This window comes from Durio zibethinus, chromosome 5, assembly GCF_047325235.1.
Source record: "Durio zibethinus cultivar Kanyao isolate XHJ-2024 chromosome 5, ASM4732523v1, whole genome shotgun sequence".
In the NCBI taxonomy this organism is placed as follows: Eukaryota; Viridiplantae; Streptophyta; class Magnoliopsida; order Malvales; family Malvaceae; genus Durio; species Durio zibethinus.
Genome location: NC_143166.1, coordinates 31688541 through 31705440, shown reverse-complemented (window position 1 = coordinate 31705440; position 16900 = coordinate 31688541). Strand labels below are relative to the sequence as shown.

Genomic DNA, 16900 nt, shown 5'->3' with positions numbered 1-16900 from the left:
TACGAAATGAAGTTCGTTTGGGTCTGGAGGTTCGATGGTTACCGCCTCGTGTCGGTGGGAAGAAAGCCGTTAACATGTCATCTCCGAAACAAATATACAGGCTGGACTGACAAGTTGTCAATCAATCTCTCAAACAACTCTTGTCGTTTTGTCCACGTCGGCAGTCATTTCACACGCAAAACGAAACAAAACGACAAAACCAATTGGAATAAACATTGAGGTCCCCACGTAATGGTTTCCAGCCTGGCTGAGTCAAACTTATCCTCTTCCCAATTTCTCCTTGAATTCTCGCGATTTTCTCACACTCCAGAACCTACTCGGCTACTCAGCTCTTTCCATCTCAGGAACTTCCATAACTGTATGAGTCAAATCAGGAAACTACCATATTGAAATTCCTATACTATCCCCAAGGAACTTCCAATTCAGTGTTTGCCTACGTGGCCGCCCGCAAACGTTATACAAGCTGTATCACCATTCAATCGGTTACTGGTCAAAACCAGTTCACTTAACGCTTATTACCTGTATTGGTTAACCGGCTCTATCAGTTACCCTAACCATCCCCTATATAAATCCTTCTTATTCCTCTCTTGCATATCACAAGTACAAGCCTCCAAGGCTCCACCCAACAGGCCTTCTTCTCTATTTCTCTCCAACGCTTCTCAAAAACAAACTAAAATCTCCGTTGGGATTTCGAGACTGTTACTAGCAAACCAATGGATCAAGACTTTGATCGAGTCAAAGGACCATGGAGTCCCGAGGAGGATGAGTTGTTGCGCAAGCTGGTGGAGCATCACGGTGCTAGAAACTGGTCCTTGATATCGAGGTTGATCCCTGGTCGATCGGGGAAGTCATGCAGGCTCCGGTGGTGCAACCAGCTGTCACCCGAAGTCGAGCGCCGCCCCTTCACGCCGGAGGAAGACGGGATCATCTTGAAAGCCCACGCCAAGTACGGCAACAAGTGGGCTACCATCGCGAGGCTCCTTAACGGCCGTACGGACAACGCCATTAAAAACCATTGGCACTCAACCTTAAAGCGAAAACTCTCGATGGAAGATGGAGATTCTCTTCAGGAATCAGAGAAAAGATCAGCAAAATCCCCAAGAACAGCGACTAGTAATAACACTGGGAGTCCTTCGGGTTCTGACGTCAGCGATTTAGGATTGAGCGTTGCTGAGTCGACACAACACTCTGGCGTTTCAACTAAGCTTACTCTTGGACGTTCGTGGAACGAGTCTATCGAGTTCAATAACAACAGCTCGCCCGGGAAGAATGAGTCGTTAGCAGAAAAGCAAGAGAGTGGGAGAAAGATGACGACGCTTGGACCGGACCTTTTGGCTGCGATTCAAGAGATAATTAGGAAAGAAGTGAGGGATTACATGGCAGAGTTTGGTTTCCTGAGTGAAAGTACGAGGAATGCTGGGATTAAGAGGATTGGATGAGGGGATAATTTGAAACTAGTGATTATTAAAAGTTTGATTAAGATCGAGCGATAAAAGATCTTAGCCTCGTAGGATTTGATAAAGTTAGCAAATTAAAGAGAACCATAAAGAAATCAAGAACGATAGAAAAACAAAATTCCTTTGTTTCTTCAGTACAATAATTTCGAGGATGTACAGAAATAAACGAAAAAAAAAAAAGCAAAATTAGGAATTTTGATTAATTTTGTCAGATGAATTAGCTTTAAATTTACAGGCCGACAAAGTAAAAAAAAAAATATTTATTCAATGGCATTTCTGAACATTTTTACTGTTTTTATGGGTTAAAACTTCTATTTCTTTCTTTCTTTACTTGTTTTCTTTTTATAGTTTCATTGTAATGATATTAATTCTGATGAAATTAAAAACAAAAATTATTATAGCTACAATTGAAAAAAAATATTATAGTTATGATTGAAAAAAAAAATTAATGAAAATTTTATATTGAATGGACCACATTAAAATTAACATTTAAATTCAAATGATGATGCAATAAATTCAATCACATCACATTAGAAGTGTAATGAAATCCAAACCTAATTTAAATGAAAAGTTTGGTTTTACATTCAAATATTTGATTTAATTGATTGATATACAAACTATTTATTCCAACAAAAAAAAAGGATTTGAATTTCTTCTCAAATTAAAAATAAGCCTATGAAGAATGGTTCAAGCCTTAGTTTTGACTTGATTTGAATCAAATTGATAATTAATTTATTTTATATTTAAGTGCGTTAGGGATTGAAATTAGTCATGAAAATAAAAAAAAATTCAAACACTTAAATAATAAATCACATCAACATCAAAACAATTTTATTTAAGTGTTATTTTATATGTAACCAGTGACTGCATGACATTTATAAATGGAAATAGGATATTCTGTTAGCAAGGGAACCAACTTAAACAAAACTACTCATCTAAACATGTAAGTATAAGAAACCAAGTAAATAAAAAAAAATTTCCACAATTAAAATGGTATATCAAAATTCAAATTAACAAACAAAAAATATATCTAAAAGATTGAAACTTTTAATCACCGGTTGTTTACTTGTTCATAACGAAAAATCCCATATAGGCCTTTCCCTGGTTATCTTTAAGGATGGGAACTCGTTGGTTTAGACCCAATTCAATTTTATAGAATTATTTTTTTCAATTAGATTTCAGGTGGAATTAAAAAAAAAATCGGAGTCAAAATTGGATTTTAAGCAAATTCATTCCGATTCAATATATATATTATTTTTTATTATTTATTTAATTATATATATATGTATTATATTAATAACATTTTAATTTAAGATATTAATTTAATAAAAATATTATATATGTATAACTAAGATATAATTTATATTAAAAATAATATTTTATGAATATTAAATAAAATTAAAATTATTAAATTAATTTCAGATCTAATCGATTATAAATTTATACATATACGAGTTAAGTCAAATTGAATATAAAAATAATATTTTAATATAAAAAAGAGTCAAAATCAAATATATATATATATATTTTATGAAATCATATCGAAATCAAAGTGAGAAAAACCAATCCGACCATTGTCATCACTAATTATCCTATCAATATATAATTCATGGATTTGTTCCTGAAGCCCGTGGGCTCATTAGTCAAACCCCAAGTCGAAGTCATCCAACCCGAAGGAAAATGAGTTTCGTTTCCCTAAGCTCAATCGATCTGAAGCCCAAAAACAGTCCATGTTAACGTATAAGCAATTGGGCAGTGCGGTGGCGGGTCGGTGCCTCGTCAGAAGCGAGAGCGAGCTGGAGACGGAGAGAGGCATTGTCGTTTTTACTTTTTCGTCTTCTCGTCTCAAGTGAGACTGACTCAGAACTGTACTTTAAAAAAAAAAAAAGGATCCCGATAGATACTCAACCAACGAAGTAAATCGAACAACAACAAGAAGCAGAAAGAAGAAAGAAAAAAGATGTTACCTATAGTTAGCAAAACGCATTAGCCGTCCTCCACGCTTCGACCTAACACCATTTTCCCTCAGTACCTCCGTCGAATTGTCAAGGTCCAATCTCTCTCTCTCTCTCTCTCTCGATGGATCTGATCTTCATTTTCATCTAATTTCTATCTATAGCTCGAATCATGATCCAATTAGGAATTGAACTTGTCTGTGTTGCTTCTTTTATCCATTTTTGTTGTCAGTTCCTGATTTCTCTTTGCTCTAGTGCTTGATATAATTTCCAATTACCTTTTAATATATTATTATTTTTTCAATTTAGGGTTTAGTTGCCGGTGATGTCTGGCATCAAGGAGTAGACTTAAGCGTCGGTAATGATAAGAGAAGTGATTAATGTGAAATCCAAAATTCAATTCTAATTGCAATAGGGGAGAAGTAAGGAGGAGAGAATTAAGTAAATTTTTTTTATAATAATACTTTGGATCCATTTGAGACTAGGAGTTTCCTCCAGGAGATATGTCAAACTAAAAATAGCTCAGATCGTTTATCCTCGAATCTCTAATAGTTCAGTATTAATTTTCTAATCAAATGAATAAATTGACTTTTGACTTTGGTGATGTCTTGGCCAAGCTAAATTTGAGCGCAAGCGGTATTGTTTTTCTAAGTTTTGAGCAGTTTAAACGTCTTAATGATTTTAAGTCTCATGTGAATTCTTACTTATCCTTTTAATATATTCTTATTCATTTCACGTAGATTTGGATGTATGCATCTGGTATAGATGCGTGTAAGCAGGTGATTTTCCATTGCCCCAGTCATATTATGTGAAACTTTTCAATTTTCTATATTCTAAGTATTATGTTAAAATTTAGCAGCCATTGATGTTGAACATCCAATGAAACAAAGCATGAAGTTAACTTGGCTTAGGATGTATGGGGTCATTACCATTATGTCGTCTCAGCAGCATCTTTGCTGTATATAGTTGCTTTATCTTATCACGTTCCTTATTCCTTTTGTCTGTTCTTGTAGTGGCAACAAATGGATATTGAATATACATTCTGGCAAATGCTTCACCTATATACTGCACCAAAGGTCGTGTGAGTATCCACCCATCATCATCAATCCACTTGTTTCTTATCATCCTATAATATCATCATCAACTGGTTACGATTGCTAGATACATATAATTCCAGCATAGAAGAAAAATACCTATATTAACACACCATTTTTGCTGACTGATTTTAAATTCTAATTGCTTCCCTTATATATGGTTTCAGAGATTCTAGAAATAAATTTTCATCTAGTAATCCACTTTATATCAGAAGGCTTTTGAGGATTTACCATTTATTAATTTTTGCTCCAGAAATTGTTAGTGTTGAATGTTGAGTACGTTTTTTGTTTGGATCTAGATCATAGGATTGTGTCATATTGCTTACTTTTGTATCCAATACCGGAACCTTGCTATTGCTTGGTTGTGTTCATACCTATTAAGTGTGTTTTTTGGGGCTTTATTAGAGGAGGGAGTGACAGGGATTATCTCAGGAAAAATCTTTCAAATGTGGAAATGTGCTTTTCTAATTATTTTTGTTTTATCGTGCATATGATTTCTAATGGTGGATGCAGATATCGGCACACAAAGTATCACAAGCGTAAGTTCATTTCAGTTTAATAAGTGCTTTGTTTATTTTTATCTGTTTATGTCAAGTTGGAGGAGCAATATTGTTAATCATGCTGCTTTTGTTCCTAGAGGTATACTGATTGCAAAAATAGTTGTGTTTTGAGACTTGTAGCTCTATCAAGTGGTTAATGCTTGTACTGCTGATAATTAGCTCTCAATAATGTAAATATCTGTGCACATTGTATTTTCTATTTCATGATCACTGCCATCATCCTTTGGCCTATACGGCTATAGGTGCTACAATATATTGTATTCACTACATGTTTCAACTGACTTCTACTCTGTCAAGTGGTTAACTGAATGTTAATGCAGTTGGGAAGTGCTTTGAGCTTTTAGGTCACTTTCCCGTGCCTTTTCCTGCCCTCTTTCCCCCCACCTCCTCTCCCCTCCCCACCCCCCCCCACCCCCCCCCCCCCCCCAAAAAAAAATAAATAGCAGCACATAGAAAGCATGGTTAAGTCAGTAGGAGTTTTGGCACTTGGTAATTCATATAGCTTTAAAATTAATGGGTAAAAATAGTTTTTTTCCCTTTCCCTTTTAGGTTATAAGTTTCATGTCCACGAACTCATTAAAGGTGTGAAATTATTAAATTCTTTCCATTATCTCATGAGCTCAAAAAGTTGTTTATTTGTCTTTTGGTTCAGAAACCAAGAATCAGTGGGCAAGTGACGACCCTGCTTTTGTTGCAATCTGTATCCTTCTTTTGGCAGTTGCAACAGTAGCTTATTGTGCTGTGTAAGTTTATTTTTGCTTAAGCATGGTTGCATGTAGCAAAAATTGAATTACTAAGTAGTGATTCTTTAAAAGTGGTCCTTGCCTTTACATTGATGGGGCATCGGTTGGATTTGGAAATAGTCTTAAATTCAAATCTTATTCATCTCAAATTGGCATGCTTTTGATATGGTATCTTTGTTCTAAGAATTTCTTATGTTGCTTTTATAAAAGTCTTGGGTAATTTTTAGTCATAACATCACGAGAGCGCTAAGTTCTTCCATGCACTAATATCATAGCCCAAATATCGTATTTATATATTGCAATTCTTTTACTTTGCCTTTTCCTCTGAACTGCCAAATATTTTATGTATCTAGTCATTTTAATGTTTTGCTGTCTTCCTTTTAATTCAGGTATGATCACAGTGCTGCACATGCTGTTTTTGTAGTTATTTCAGTATTGGTTTCTCATTTTTTACTTGCTGGAGTATTTCTGGCTACATGTTGTTGATAAGAGCCGATATGTCTTTTGTTTTTTGAACTGGAGCTAGCATCTCTTTAAAACCATAACTCTCAGTTAGCTCAAAATTGACTTTAATTCTGAAGCTACATAAATTGAGCAAGTGCCTGTTGTTCTTTTTGAAAGCCTTGTTGCTTTTGGAAGTAGACATATATCTGAGCAGTGCTATATTTATTTACACACTGATGTATCACTACAGCATGGCAGCAACATGTTGTATTATCATCTATGATCAGTATAATCTAATTACTAAGAGAATGAAACTTTTTTTAGTGGTTCGTATTAGTTGATTATTTGATTAACAAGAATCATCAATTGCTTGATTGAGCAAATGACAATCTTTACTCTGTAGTGTAAAGACCTCTATGTTCTATAGCCACAAACTTGATTGTAGGGTTATCTCTATATTCTTGCAGATATATCATTTCAGAGGTTGATATTTAATGTTCATTCAAACATGTAAAATTGTCTTTAAATGAGCAAAGATGGGATGGTTGAAATATGATCCATAACATTATAATATGTCGACTTCCATGCTCTACTTAAGCCAATGGCGTAATCCCAAAGGGTGGAAAAACTGATATAATACATGATGCCATGATGGTTCTTTTTAATGGGCCTGAGGCCGAAGCAGAATGCATTAGTTGTTTCACTGTTTTTCAAATGGGGTTTAAGGTTTGGGGAATCTAGTTATGGTTGTGGAAAAGGCCTGGTAGCAGTTTCTTGCCTAGAAGAGATTAATGTTACCAAAGGGGGGGGGGGGGATCAAGCTTGCCATAATTTCTTATTTCTTACTTGAAATTACTCCCAGGGCTTGAGATATCCATGGAATTGGTAGCCAAAAGTCTAAATTGATTTAACTTTATGCGGAGGCTATAGCCTTTATATTCTTAAGTCATTGCACTATCCTCATTCCCATAAGAAAAAGGGATTTTAAGAACTGCAACACGAAAGTAACTCAATAAGATATATGAGAATGCTGCAAGCTTCTGGCACAAATGTAAAGATACGAAATAAGAAACTTTTAGCACCTGTTCTGGCTACGTAAAAGTACTCTTGTTTGATGTTGACTTGGATTCCCTGACTCCATGCAGTTTTCTGACAAATGCTTACCTTTGTGAAGAGGCTCCAAATAGTCATGTGGTTAAACAACAGGTTGAATGGCAAGTCTGGAGATTTCTTCCTAATTTTCCTGAAATTTAATATCTCTATGTATGAGCTGTTGTGTTGGTTTAATTGTTAACTGGTAGATTTTGTTCATCAATACTTTAAACTTTTATTTTCCTCAAGCAGTAGAGTAGCTTGTGGATATTAGTATCTAAAATAACTGTGCAGTGCTGACGGTGGTTTCCTTTTTTGAAGGCTGTATGCATTTGATGTGCACTGCAATTCTTTCTTCCCAATGTTTGTAATAGTCTACCGTAATTTTGTGGTTAATACTTTTTTGGCTCTTTTATTTATAATTTCAATAAGTAAATGGATCAAGATGCGACTGATATTGTGGTTTTTGGCAGTAATACATTATTTTTTGTCACCGCTTCTGGTTACCCATGGTTTTATACCTGTACTGCTGTCAAATCTACTTTTCATGGTGGCAGCTTCTTTCTATCACTACCTCAACTTTTTAGGTTATGACGGTAAGCTCATTTGCTTGCTCTTTTTCTTTTATGCGTTTGGTGACTGGCCTATCAATTTTTTATTTGGGTATGAAATTTCTTGAAGAGATGGCTAATTATTGCGTTCAAGAATTGACATATCTATTGTGCTGTAGTACTTCCATTTTTGGAGAGAGCAACATTTTTTCTCTACCCGATAGTTGTTGTAATCGTTCTAATTCCTCTCTGTAAGTGTTCAAGTTGATATCTGATTCTTCTTTTGTGTGGGCTGAAACTAAATTTTATTTGCCGTGCAGTAATTTTAAGTGGTTTCAAGCCTTCATGATATTTTATGAGCATATACTTTAGCCAACGGTTATGATTTTCTAACCCTTCAGAATAGCAAGAATTGTAAGATTAGTGACTAGTTTGGAGACTGCATCAATTTTAGAAGGCCTGATGATTTGCAAACACGTAAAAGGGAGAAAAGCAGCAAAAAGGATAAAAGGAAAAGGATAACTCCAAGCTGAAGAAGCCTTTGTAGATTTCTTCATGGCTTTTTCTTACCATCAGGCACGGATATAAGAACGAAATCAAGTTAGGTTAGAAAATGATTTTTCAGTGATCAAGATGATTGATCAAATGGAGCTATTTGAAAAATAATGATTTTGACCCTTTGTTTCTCTATCCCAAAATCATAGCTGATTGGAAACGCATGTTTGTGTTTTACGTGTATTTGCAAATCCTAGAATACGTGTGGGTTGTGTATAGGTGATAATTTCTCCATTTGATGCATTGGGCCAATTATTGATGAGCTTCTGTAAAACTATTGCTTGCTTGTTAAGGGATGAGTTTGATGATGTATCAGCTGTAAATAAATTCAGGCTCTCAAAAGCTATGGACTTCTGAACTGTTGTTGAGGTTTTGACCTGGAACTTAGTTGTCTGCCTTATTATTATTGAAGGTTGTTGCGTGTAACATCCCCGACGAACCTGTATCTAACATCGTCCTGCTTCAGCCTCAAGAAAGATGTGTTGTGGTACCCCATCTTAATCATTTCAATCATTGAGCTCAGTTCCGTTTCTTTCCACAATTCATCTAGCCCCTCTATTTCCTTCAGGCTTTCTAGCATGGACTCTCTTGCTATAAACGGGTTTTTTATCTTTCTTTCTTTTTTTTTTTTTTTCTTTTTTTAAAACCACTTGCAAAATGTTTTAACATTGCAATCCAAACTTTGCAAGGAGAGATATTGACTCGTCAAAGAAGATATTGGAAGGGGGTACAAATAATGCCATCACAGTCTACTTTCCTTCCATTTTCAACAATTGGGTGAATAAGCAGCCTTTTATGTCTGAGCAGATTAGAAAATCATCAGCACCGAGATGCTCCAAGGCATCTACTCTCCTTGTTCAACGAACTTTCAACAATTTTATGATGTGCCATTGAGTTTGCAATCTTCACTCAAGCCCCAATATCCCCCCTGTTATCAATCCACCCTTATTCAGCCCGAAGTGACACATTGGCGTCTGATCAAAAAAGAAAAACTACTTATGTGATAGAGTTTTAAAGGCAGAGTATCCTCCCAATTTATCCTTTATTGATGCTAATTTACGTGTTAAAAATTCCTTCTTGTACGTGGCATAGTATCTGTGATGGGAGAAAAGTTGCTTCATGCGGATTGAACTGGACGATAGGTGACAATGCACGAGTAAAAGTATGGGGCGATCCGTGGCTGCCCCGACCTTGGAGTTGTAACCAGTAACTCCTTTTAGGCTATACTGCCTGACAATTCCTGGAATGTGAAAATTTTGAAGCAAATGTTTCTTCCCATGGATTTGGAGGCAATTCAAAGCATCTCGTTGCCCACTTTGGTAAAAACAGACTTGTCCATCCAAACCAGTCTGGTTTATACACTTGAAATCTGGATATAGATATGTGATTGACTATAATCGGTTGCGTGGATCAAGTACAAAAAAGGAGTGAAGATTCCTGTAGTGCAAGTTCCAGTGGAGAAGGTAAATACAAAGACGATTTTTTTGCATGGAGAACAAGCCTCGGTGTAATCTAACAATGGATAATTTGCATAAAAGGAAAGTAGTAAATTTTACGGTTGCTGGAAGTGGAACACCTCTTCATGCTTTAATGGGGTTGGATTCTTGGAGAAACTATAGAGCAATCTTGAACTGTGTTTGATGGGGTTCTGTTACCAATCTAAGAAAAAAACTATTTTGGATTTTCTCATACTAGCCTGGAGCATTTGAAATGCGAGGACCAAATTCTTGTATAGGTCAAAAGAAAGAAATTCAACATATGTTTTTAATAGTGGCTTTGGGTTGCCAAAAAAAATTCACTCGAGCAAATTGCAGTAGTTTCCAAGGGTTTACGAAATGTGCTCAAAAAAAAAAAAATCGGATTTAGGACTATGAATCATAACCAAGGTATGGTAGTCGTACTTTTGTCTTTTCCATAACAAATCTGTCATTGTACAAAGCAAATTAAAGTAGAATAATCATGAACCAAGTTTACTGTTTAGGGCTTTGAAAAATGAAACAAGAATGGTAAGTGGCAACTGTTAATGGCCTATCAAGCACAAAGCTAAAGACCTTCACAGCCCCGAGGTTGAAAAATTATTATCAGAATCTGAAATACGTCAATTTAGACGAAGAGAGACTTTCCACTGTGGACATTTTGATTATTGTTATATCCTGACGAAGTTGGGTAATGTTTCACTGTCACTAAACAGACAAAATACCCACCATCGAATTTAGTGGACAGGTCAACAGACACACCACAAACAAATCATACTATAATAATATATGAATTTCAATTTGAAAAGGAAAAGAAACCAACATCTCATATTCATTTTTTTGTTTTTATTGCCATAGGCAGATAAACAGGGAATCCATACTCTTTTCATTTGAACAACAAACAGAGAAAACAGAGCAATCTAAAAACAGATTCATATTAAACAGAGTCATATGATGTTTAGTTAAAGAGTTTTCTTTTTTTATAGTTTGTTCTATTAATCAAGCTTGCTTCCGGCAACATCCACAACGAACCTGTATCGGACATCGTTCTTCTCAAGCCTCTCCACAGCTGTGTTGATATAATCCATCTTCACCACTTCAATCATCGATGTTAAATCTTTCTCTTTACAGAATTTAAGCATCTCCTCTGTTTCCTTCATGCTCCCAATGAAGCTTCCAGTAATAGACTTCCTTCCTGTACAATATTGGACAAAGGAAACAGAGCAAATACAGAGAAGTAGGCTTAGACTCAAGAAAATCCAAAAGCTACAGCCAGAGAAAAAAAACAGAGCAGCCAACATGTGAAGCATTATTCATTGACCTCACAAAAGCAGAAATTCAGATTTCAGACTCAATTGGAAAACCCAAAAAGAATTTGACTCACCAAGCATGACCATGGGGGAAACAAACTGAAGAGGGGTGTTAATAACACCTGTCAAGATCAACTTTCCATCGAGTTTCAACAATGAAAGGTAAGGCTCAAGAGGGTGAAAAACAGGAACAGTGTCAATGATATAGTCAAGTGAATCAGCAGCCTTTTGCATCCCTTCAGTGTCAGAACTCACTAAGTACTCATCAGCACCAAGATGCTCCAAAGCCTCCACTTTTTTCTTATCAGAAGAGCTAATAACAGTTATATGATGTCCCATTGCTTTTGCTATCTTCACCCCCATGTGCCCTACTCCTCCAAGTCCCAATATCCCTCCTCTTAACCCACTCCCCGTTAAACCAAAGTGATTCAGTGGGCTATAAACTGTCACCCCAGCGCATAAGAGTGGTGCCGCCTGTTCTGGTGCCATACCATCTGGGATTGTCACCACAAACCTAAAAGATAACAACAAATATGTCCATTCATCAAGAAAAAGGCACAGCTTTTGCCCATTTGATGATATTTGGTAGACTCTCTAAGCCTCGGTTGAAGGTTGAAGCTAGTTTTTCTTGGACTGTTCGAATCTTATATATCAAAAGTATAAGATTTTTTTTTGTGGGGTTTATATGGATCTGGCTTTTACACCCTAATAGCTAGCTTTTGGGTGAGGTTTTCTGAAAGTTCGTATCATATTTCACAATTTATATTGAAGACTTAGTTTGGCTTGAAAATTGAGCTAGATACTCTAAAAACATGCAATTAAGGAACCTGGGAATTGGGAAAAAAAATCATTTCAGCAATATTGTGATTCTTACTTTTGATCAACGACCATGGCTCCAGCAAAGCCACCTTGAGTGGGTTTGCCATCAGTGTAGACATCATTGTACGACCAGATCTTCTTGAGGCAGTATTGTTCATTGTCTGTGTTGCATGGTCGGCAGTTTCTGCAGCATCCAACAACACAACCAACGCCAACAATTTCTCCTACTCTGAACTTGGTTACGTCTGATCCCACTTCCACCACCTCACCAACCACTTCATGCCTGCAGAGTAATAAATCACAGTCCAAACATTCAGATAAAGAAACAGGCTTGACAACAATAACGGAGTTAGTTATAATACCCAGGAACCATTGGGTAGTTTGACATGCCAAGATCATTTTTGGCTTGATGAAGATCAGTGTGGCAGATTCCACAGCAGATAACCTTGACAAAAACATCTTCTGGACCTGTGCTCCTGCAAATATCATTATTATTAGATAAAAATAATGATGTTCCATAAATCATCAGGTAAGAACCAGAAATAAGCCTTAAAAAAACATAGAAAACAGCAAAATTGAGAATACCTAAGAGTGTAAGTGTAAGGAGACAAGATCCCTGAAGGGTCTCTGGCTGCCCATCCTGTAGTTGTTCTCTCAGTTTCAAGGCTGCCCATTTTCATTTGATCAAATTCTCTTTTAGTGCGTGTTAACAAAAAGAGAATTTGGTATAACGGGGAATCCCAGCATCCAAGTACAGCTATATATAAACAGGAATGATAGACAATTTGAGGTTCAAAAATCATCAGTATGGGGCTTCACCAAGACATTGACATCTGAGCAACGTGTAGGCCCACAGGCACGAGGGTAGCGGTAGGTGAGCCCCGGTGGATTGATATCCTATTTGTCATCACTTCTGCACCATCTTGGAACTCCATTGTAATTGGTCCACATCACCAATACAGTATGTTGAAAGTTCTGAGTTGGGCCCACATATTAGAGGAAAAAATTAAGTTTTTGGACAGGAAATTTGTTGCATACTTGCATTGATCCTGCACCTTGCAAATGTCAGATCGAAATTTATTCTTTACAATCTTTTGACTTTATTGATTTGGGAACAGGGAGTGGATTGTCTTGAGCCTATATGTGGATGTAAAGTAAATTTGATTATTACGAGATTAAAAATTATAATAAAATTTATTATAATTAGGATAAAAAAATTATTGTAGTTATAATTCAAAAAATTTAATGAAAATTTTATATTAATTTAATTTTATTAAAATTAATATTTAAATTTAATTAGAGGTATAATAAACTTAAATGTATCACACTAAAAATACAATAGAATTTAAACTGGACTTAATTTTTTGCATAGGTTTACAACTACAATGCAAAGGAGTTGGCGGCCACATGCTTACCTCCGTAGAAAAAATTAATGTTGATACAAGCTTTTCCAAATTGCAATTGTGAATATATATATTAGTATCTGACTAAGATAATTTTTTTAAATATGATAATTTTAAATATAATATAATGATATAATATAAAAATAATATGATTTAAAATTTTAATAAAAATAATAAATAATGTAATAAAATAAAAAATATATATTATATATTTTTATATTGATATAAATTAAAATACATAATTTTTATATAAAATATAATACAAATATATAAATTTTTAATATTTTTAATAATCAAATTCATCACTGACATTCTTAGAAAGGAATTAATGTCAGCTGGCCTGTTGCTATAAGGATTAACCTAAATTTAAAAAATAAAAGATTACATATATTATAAAAGGTATGGGAAATCCGACATTCAAGCCCACAACTAATCATGATAATCTGTCAAGCAACCGGACCCACTATTCCGGTGTCATCCAACTACTTTGCAAGCTGTAGAAATTTTAGTTTCTTCTGACCATAGTTTAAAAAAAAGGATGTTAGGTTTATGGATTGGTACTTTCAATGTTCATGTATTCAACAAAAAGGATTAGAATGTAAAGACTAGAGTTGAGAAAGGTTGGTGTGTCTTAGTTTTTTAGTTAATGAATATTTTGGAATCAACAATGACATTTTAGAAAAGATTATCATCATCAGCTAGTGGCATCGTATTAACTATGGCATCGTATTAACTATTAAGATTGTGTGTCATGGACTTGGTCTCCTTTTGAGATTGCATAAAAAATTAAGGATTTACCAACAAATAATTATAATAATAAAAAAGTTTAAATTTTTAATTTTTGATCAATGCTAAAAGAAGTTTTTAACTATCAAACTGTTAATATAATATTAAAATTTTAATTTTAATAATCAAAATGCAACCCATATTTATTTATTTTTCTTTTTGTTTGATTATGAGGCAGCAAGTAACGAAAGCACTCTTTATTAAATATGTTAATTTATTGATACTTGATGATGAGAAATTCAAATTTTTATTTTAACGGAGATAAATATAAATATTATATTATATGTATAAAGATAAATATATTTTTAAATTTTTATTAGATACGAGAATAAATATAATAAAAAATTTGAAAATAAAAGAAAATTGTTTTACTTTTTTCATACCTTATGCATTAACATTCCTACTCTTTTATCAACTTAACAAAAGTAAAATATTTTTATGTATGATTCAATTGCAATTTAGTACTCTTTATTAAATATGTCAATTTATTGATACTTGAGGATGAGAAATTCGAATTTTTATTTTAACGGAGATAAATATGAATATTATATTATAAATATAAAGATAAATATATTTTTAAATTTTTATTAAATACGGAAATAAATATAATAAAAAGTACGAAATCGAAGAAAAATGTTTTACTTTTTTCATACCCTATGTATTAACATTCTTACTTTTTTATCAACTTAACAAAAGTAAAATATTTTCATGTATGATTCAATTGCAATTTAGTTTATAAATCGCATTCAAATTTTAATTTAATTTATTTATATAATCATTAAAATTTTAATTTTAATTTAATATTAACAAAATTTTTAATATCTTTAAATTACAAAAATCTGACTTACATGGCTTTATAGTTTATAAAATCAAACTATTTTTTTCTTGGATCATAGGTAAGCCCCCCACCCCCCCTAGAGCAAGGAATTTTCTTTTGGCTGATGTTTCTCCACCATTTATCACTATTGGAGGTTTGAACTGCAATCAGCGTAGGAACTAAAGTCAATCAAAGAAATCAATTGTCAGTGCAAAACATTGATTGTCTGACGTCGTAAACTTAAAACTTTAATGGAATTTGATCGAATACTTGTACAGGTAAAAATGTCATTGAATTGAAAGATATTTTAATTTTTAAAACCAAGTTCCCTGCTGGAGTAGATAAGATAGTACTAACCCAAATAATCAGTTGCATTAAATATATTGGATACTAGTTGAAAACAAAATCTCACCATCACTTCCAATCGGGCATTATTAAGGTAAAAACGAATAAAATTTTTGACAAATTACTCAGGAACATATTCAATTTTTATTTGTTTATTAAGTTTAATAAAAAATTTTAAATAATTTTTAATATTTATTTATTAAATGAAATGAATACGAATAAAAATTTGATTAATTTGTTTATATTTATTCACAAACATAAATGAACTAAATAAATAAAATTTTATTTCGTTCGTTTAGAGTTTATTTAAAACTCTTTTATTTATTATTCATCTGTTGTTCGTTTACAGTTTATTTATAATAATACAAATATAATCATTTTTTTTATTTTTTATCTTAATTCTATTTTAAGTTTCGTTTATATTTGTTTATATTCATTTAAGATTTATTTATTTAAATTTGTTTGGTTATAATTTGTTTATTGTTTATGATTATGTTTATTTATATATATTTATGAATATATTTATTTAATGTTTGTGAATAAACTTGTTTAATTTAATTGAATTGAACACAAATCAAATGTAAATAACTTATTATTTAAACAAACCGAACACGAATGAATAAAGTAATTTTTTTAATAAATATGAATCAAACACAAATATATCTAAAAATAAATAAATAAACCATAAACATATGTTTATTCATTCATATTCAATTTGTTTATCAAGTAACTTGACTTATTTATCAGGACCCAATTTTTTTTGTTTTAAATTAAGTTTGTAACTTGTAATTCTAAAATTTAAATTTCTTCTAACTCTATGAATTTTGATTCATAAATAAATAATTATAAATCATTATTTTCTCATAATGTCCTGACCAAGATAAAAAAAAAAAAAAAAATCTCTTTGTCATTTAAATCAATTAAACTTTTTTTTTATCATTTAAATTAACTTCTTATGGATCTATTGTCATTACAATCATTCATTATATTTAAACCCTGGCTGATGTCTGCATTTAATTTTCTATGTATTAAACTATATGATCTCCAAGATACCGTTAGATAGGTCAAAGTAAACCACACACAATGAATTGAAGCAGCAAACAGATGCCGAAAGCGAAATTTTCTTGGCTACATATTAAATAAAAATATAGACAAGCAGGCTTTTGTCTTGCTCGTGGAAATTTCTTAAGAACTATGACTGGAAACAAACAAATAATACAGCTAGAGGCACCTAACATTGTTAAACAAATAATTGCATCGATAATTCAATATTGACTTTTTTTTAAACACAAAATATAGTAAATATTTTTTAAAAAATTTGTCTCCCGCTGCAACGTGCCAACAAAGTTGTAATAATTAATAATTGATAGCAATCTTGGAAGTTTGAAAGATCCCTGTTCGTAGCTCAAGAATTCAAGATATCCCAGCTTTTTTGCATGTAGCAATTATTTCGAGGCTTTCGAGTTTTGAAGGATCATGATCTGTAGACAATTG

At 33.1% G+C, this 16900-nt stretch overlaps 2 protein-coding genes and 1 pseudogene across 15 annotated transcripts; 2 read left to right on the top strand and 1 right to left on the bottom strand.

Annotated features, from left to right (window-relative positions):
- Positions 1 to 584: 584 nt before the first annotated feature.
- Positions 585 to 1787, top strand: LOC111282005 (transcription factor MYB73 pseudogene; annotated as a pseudogene). The gene has a single exon (XR_016342334.1). The product of XR_016342334.1 is annotated as a transcription factor MYB73 pseudogene (transcript).
- Positions 1788 to 3230: 1443 nt separating this feature from the next.
- On the top strand, positions 3231 to 8805 carry LOC149518913 (uncharacterized). Of its 13 annotated transcripts, none has more exons than XR_016342330.1 (7): positions 3231 to 3507; positions 4426 to 4493; positions 5020 to 5045; positions 5719 to 5809; positions 6199 to 7941; positions 8076 to 8147; positions 8217 to 8805. XR_016342330.1 is itself a non-coding variant. In XM_089761131.1 (7 exons), exons 2-7 carry the CDS (start codon positions 4178 to 4180, stop codon positions 8243 to 8245), a joined length of 327 nt encoding a protein of 108 aa, XP_089617257.1. In that variant the 5' UTR covers positions 3231 to 3507; positions 4153 to 4177; the 3' UTR covers positions 8246 to 8805. The 13 variants fall into 13 exon arrangements, 8 of the variants coding, with proteins under 8 accessions (XP_089617257.1, XP_089617254.1, XP_089617260.1 ...); XM_089761131.1 differs by lacking the exon at positions 5719 to 5809 and adding an exon at positions 4153 to 4191 and having other exon boundaries at positions 4426 to 4488; positions 7819 to 7941; XM_089761128.1 differs by lacking the exon at positions 5719 to 5809 and adding an exon at positions 4153 to 4191 and having other exon boundaries at positions 7819 to 7941.
- A 1921-nt stretch (positions 8806 to 10726) lies between these two features.
- On the bottom strand, positions 10727 to 12787 carry LOC111281780 (cinnamyl alcohol dehydrogenase 1). The gene is made up of 5 exons (XM_022869444.2): positions 12641 to 12787; positions 12418 to 12531; positions 12111 to 12338; positions 11311 to 11750; positions 10727 to 11121 (listed from the first exon to the last, which is right to left on the bottom strand). Exons 1-5 carry the CDS (start codon positions 12733 to 12735, stop codon positions 10922 to 10924), a joined length of 1077 nt encoding a protein of 358 aa, XP_022725179.1. The 5' UTR covers positions 12736 to 12787; the 3' UTR covers positions 10727 to 10921.
- Between the last annotated feature and the right edge of the window lie 4113 nt (positions 12788 to 16900).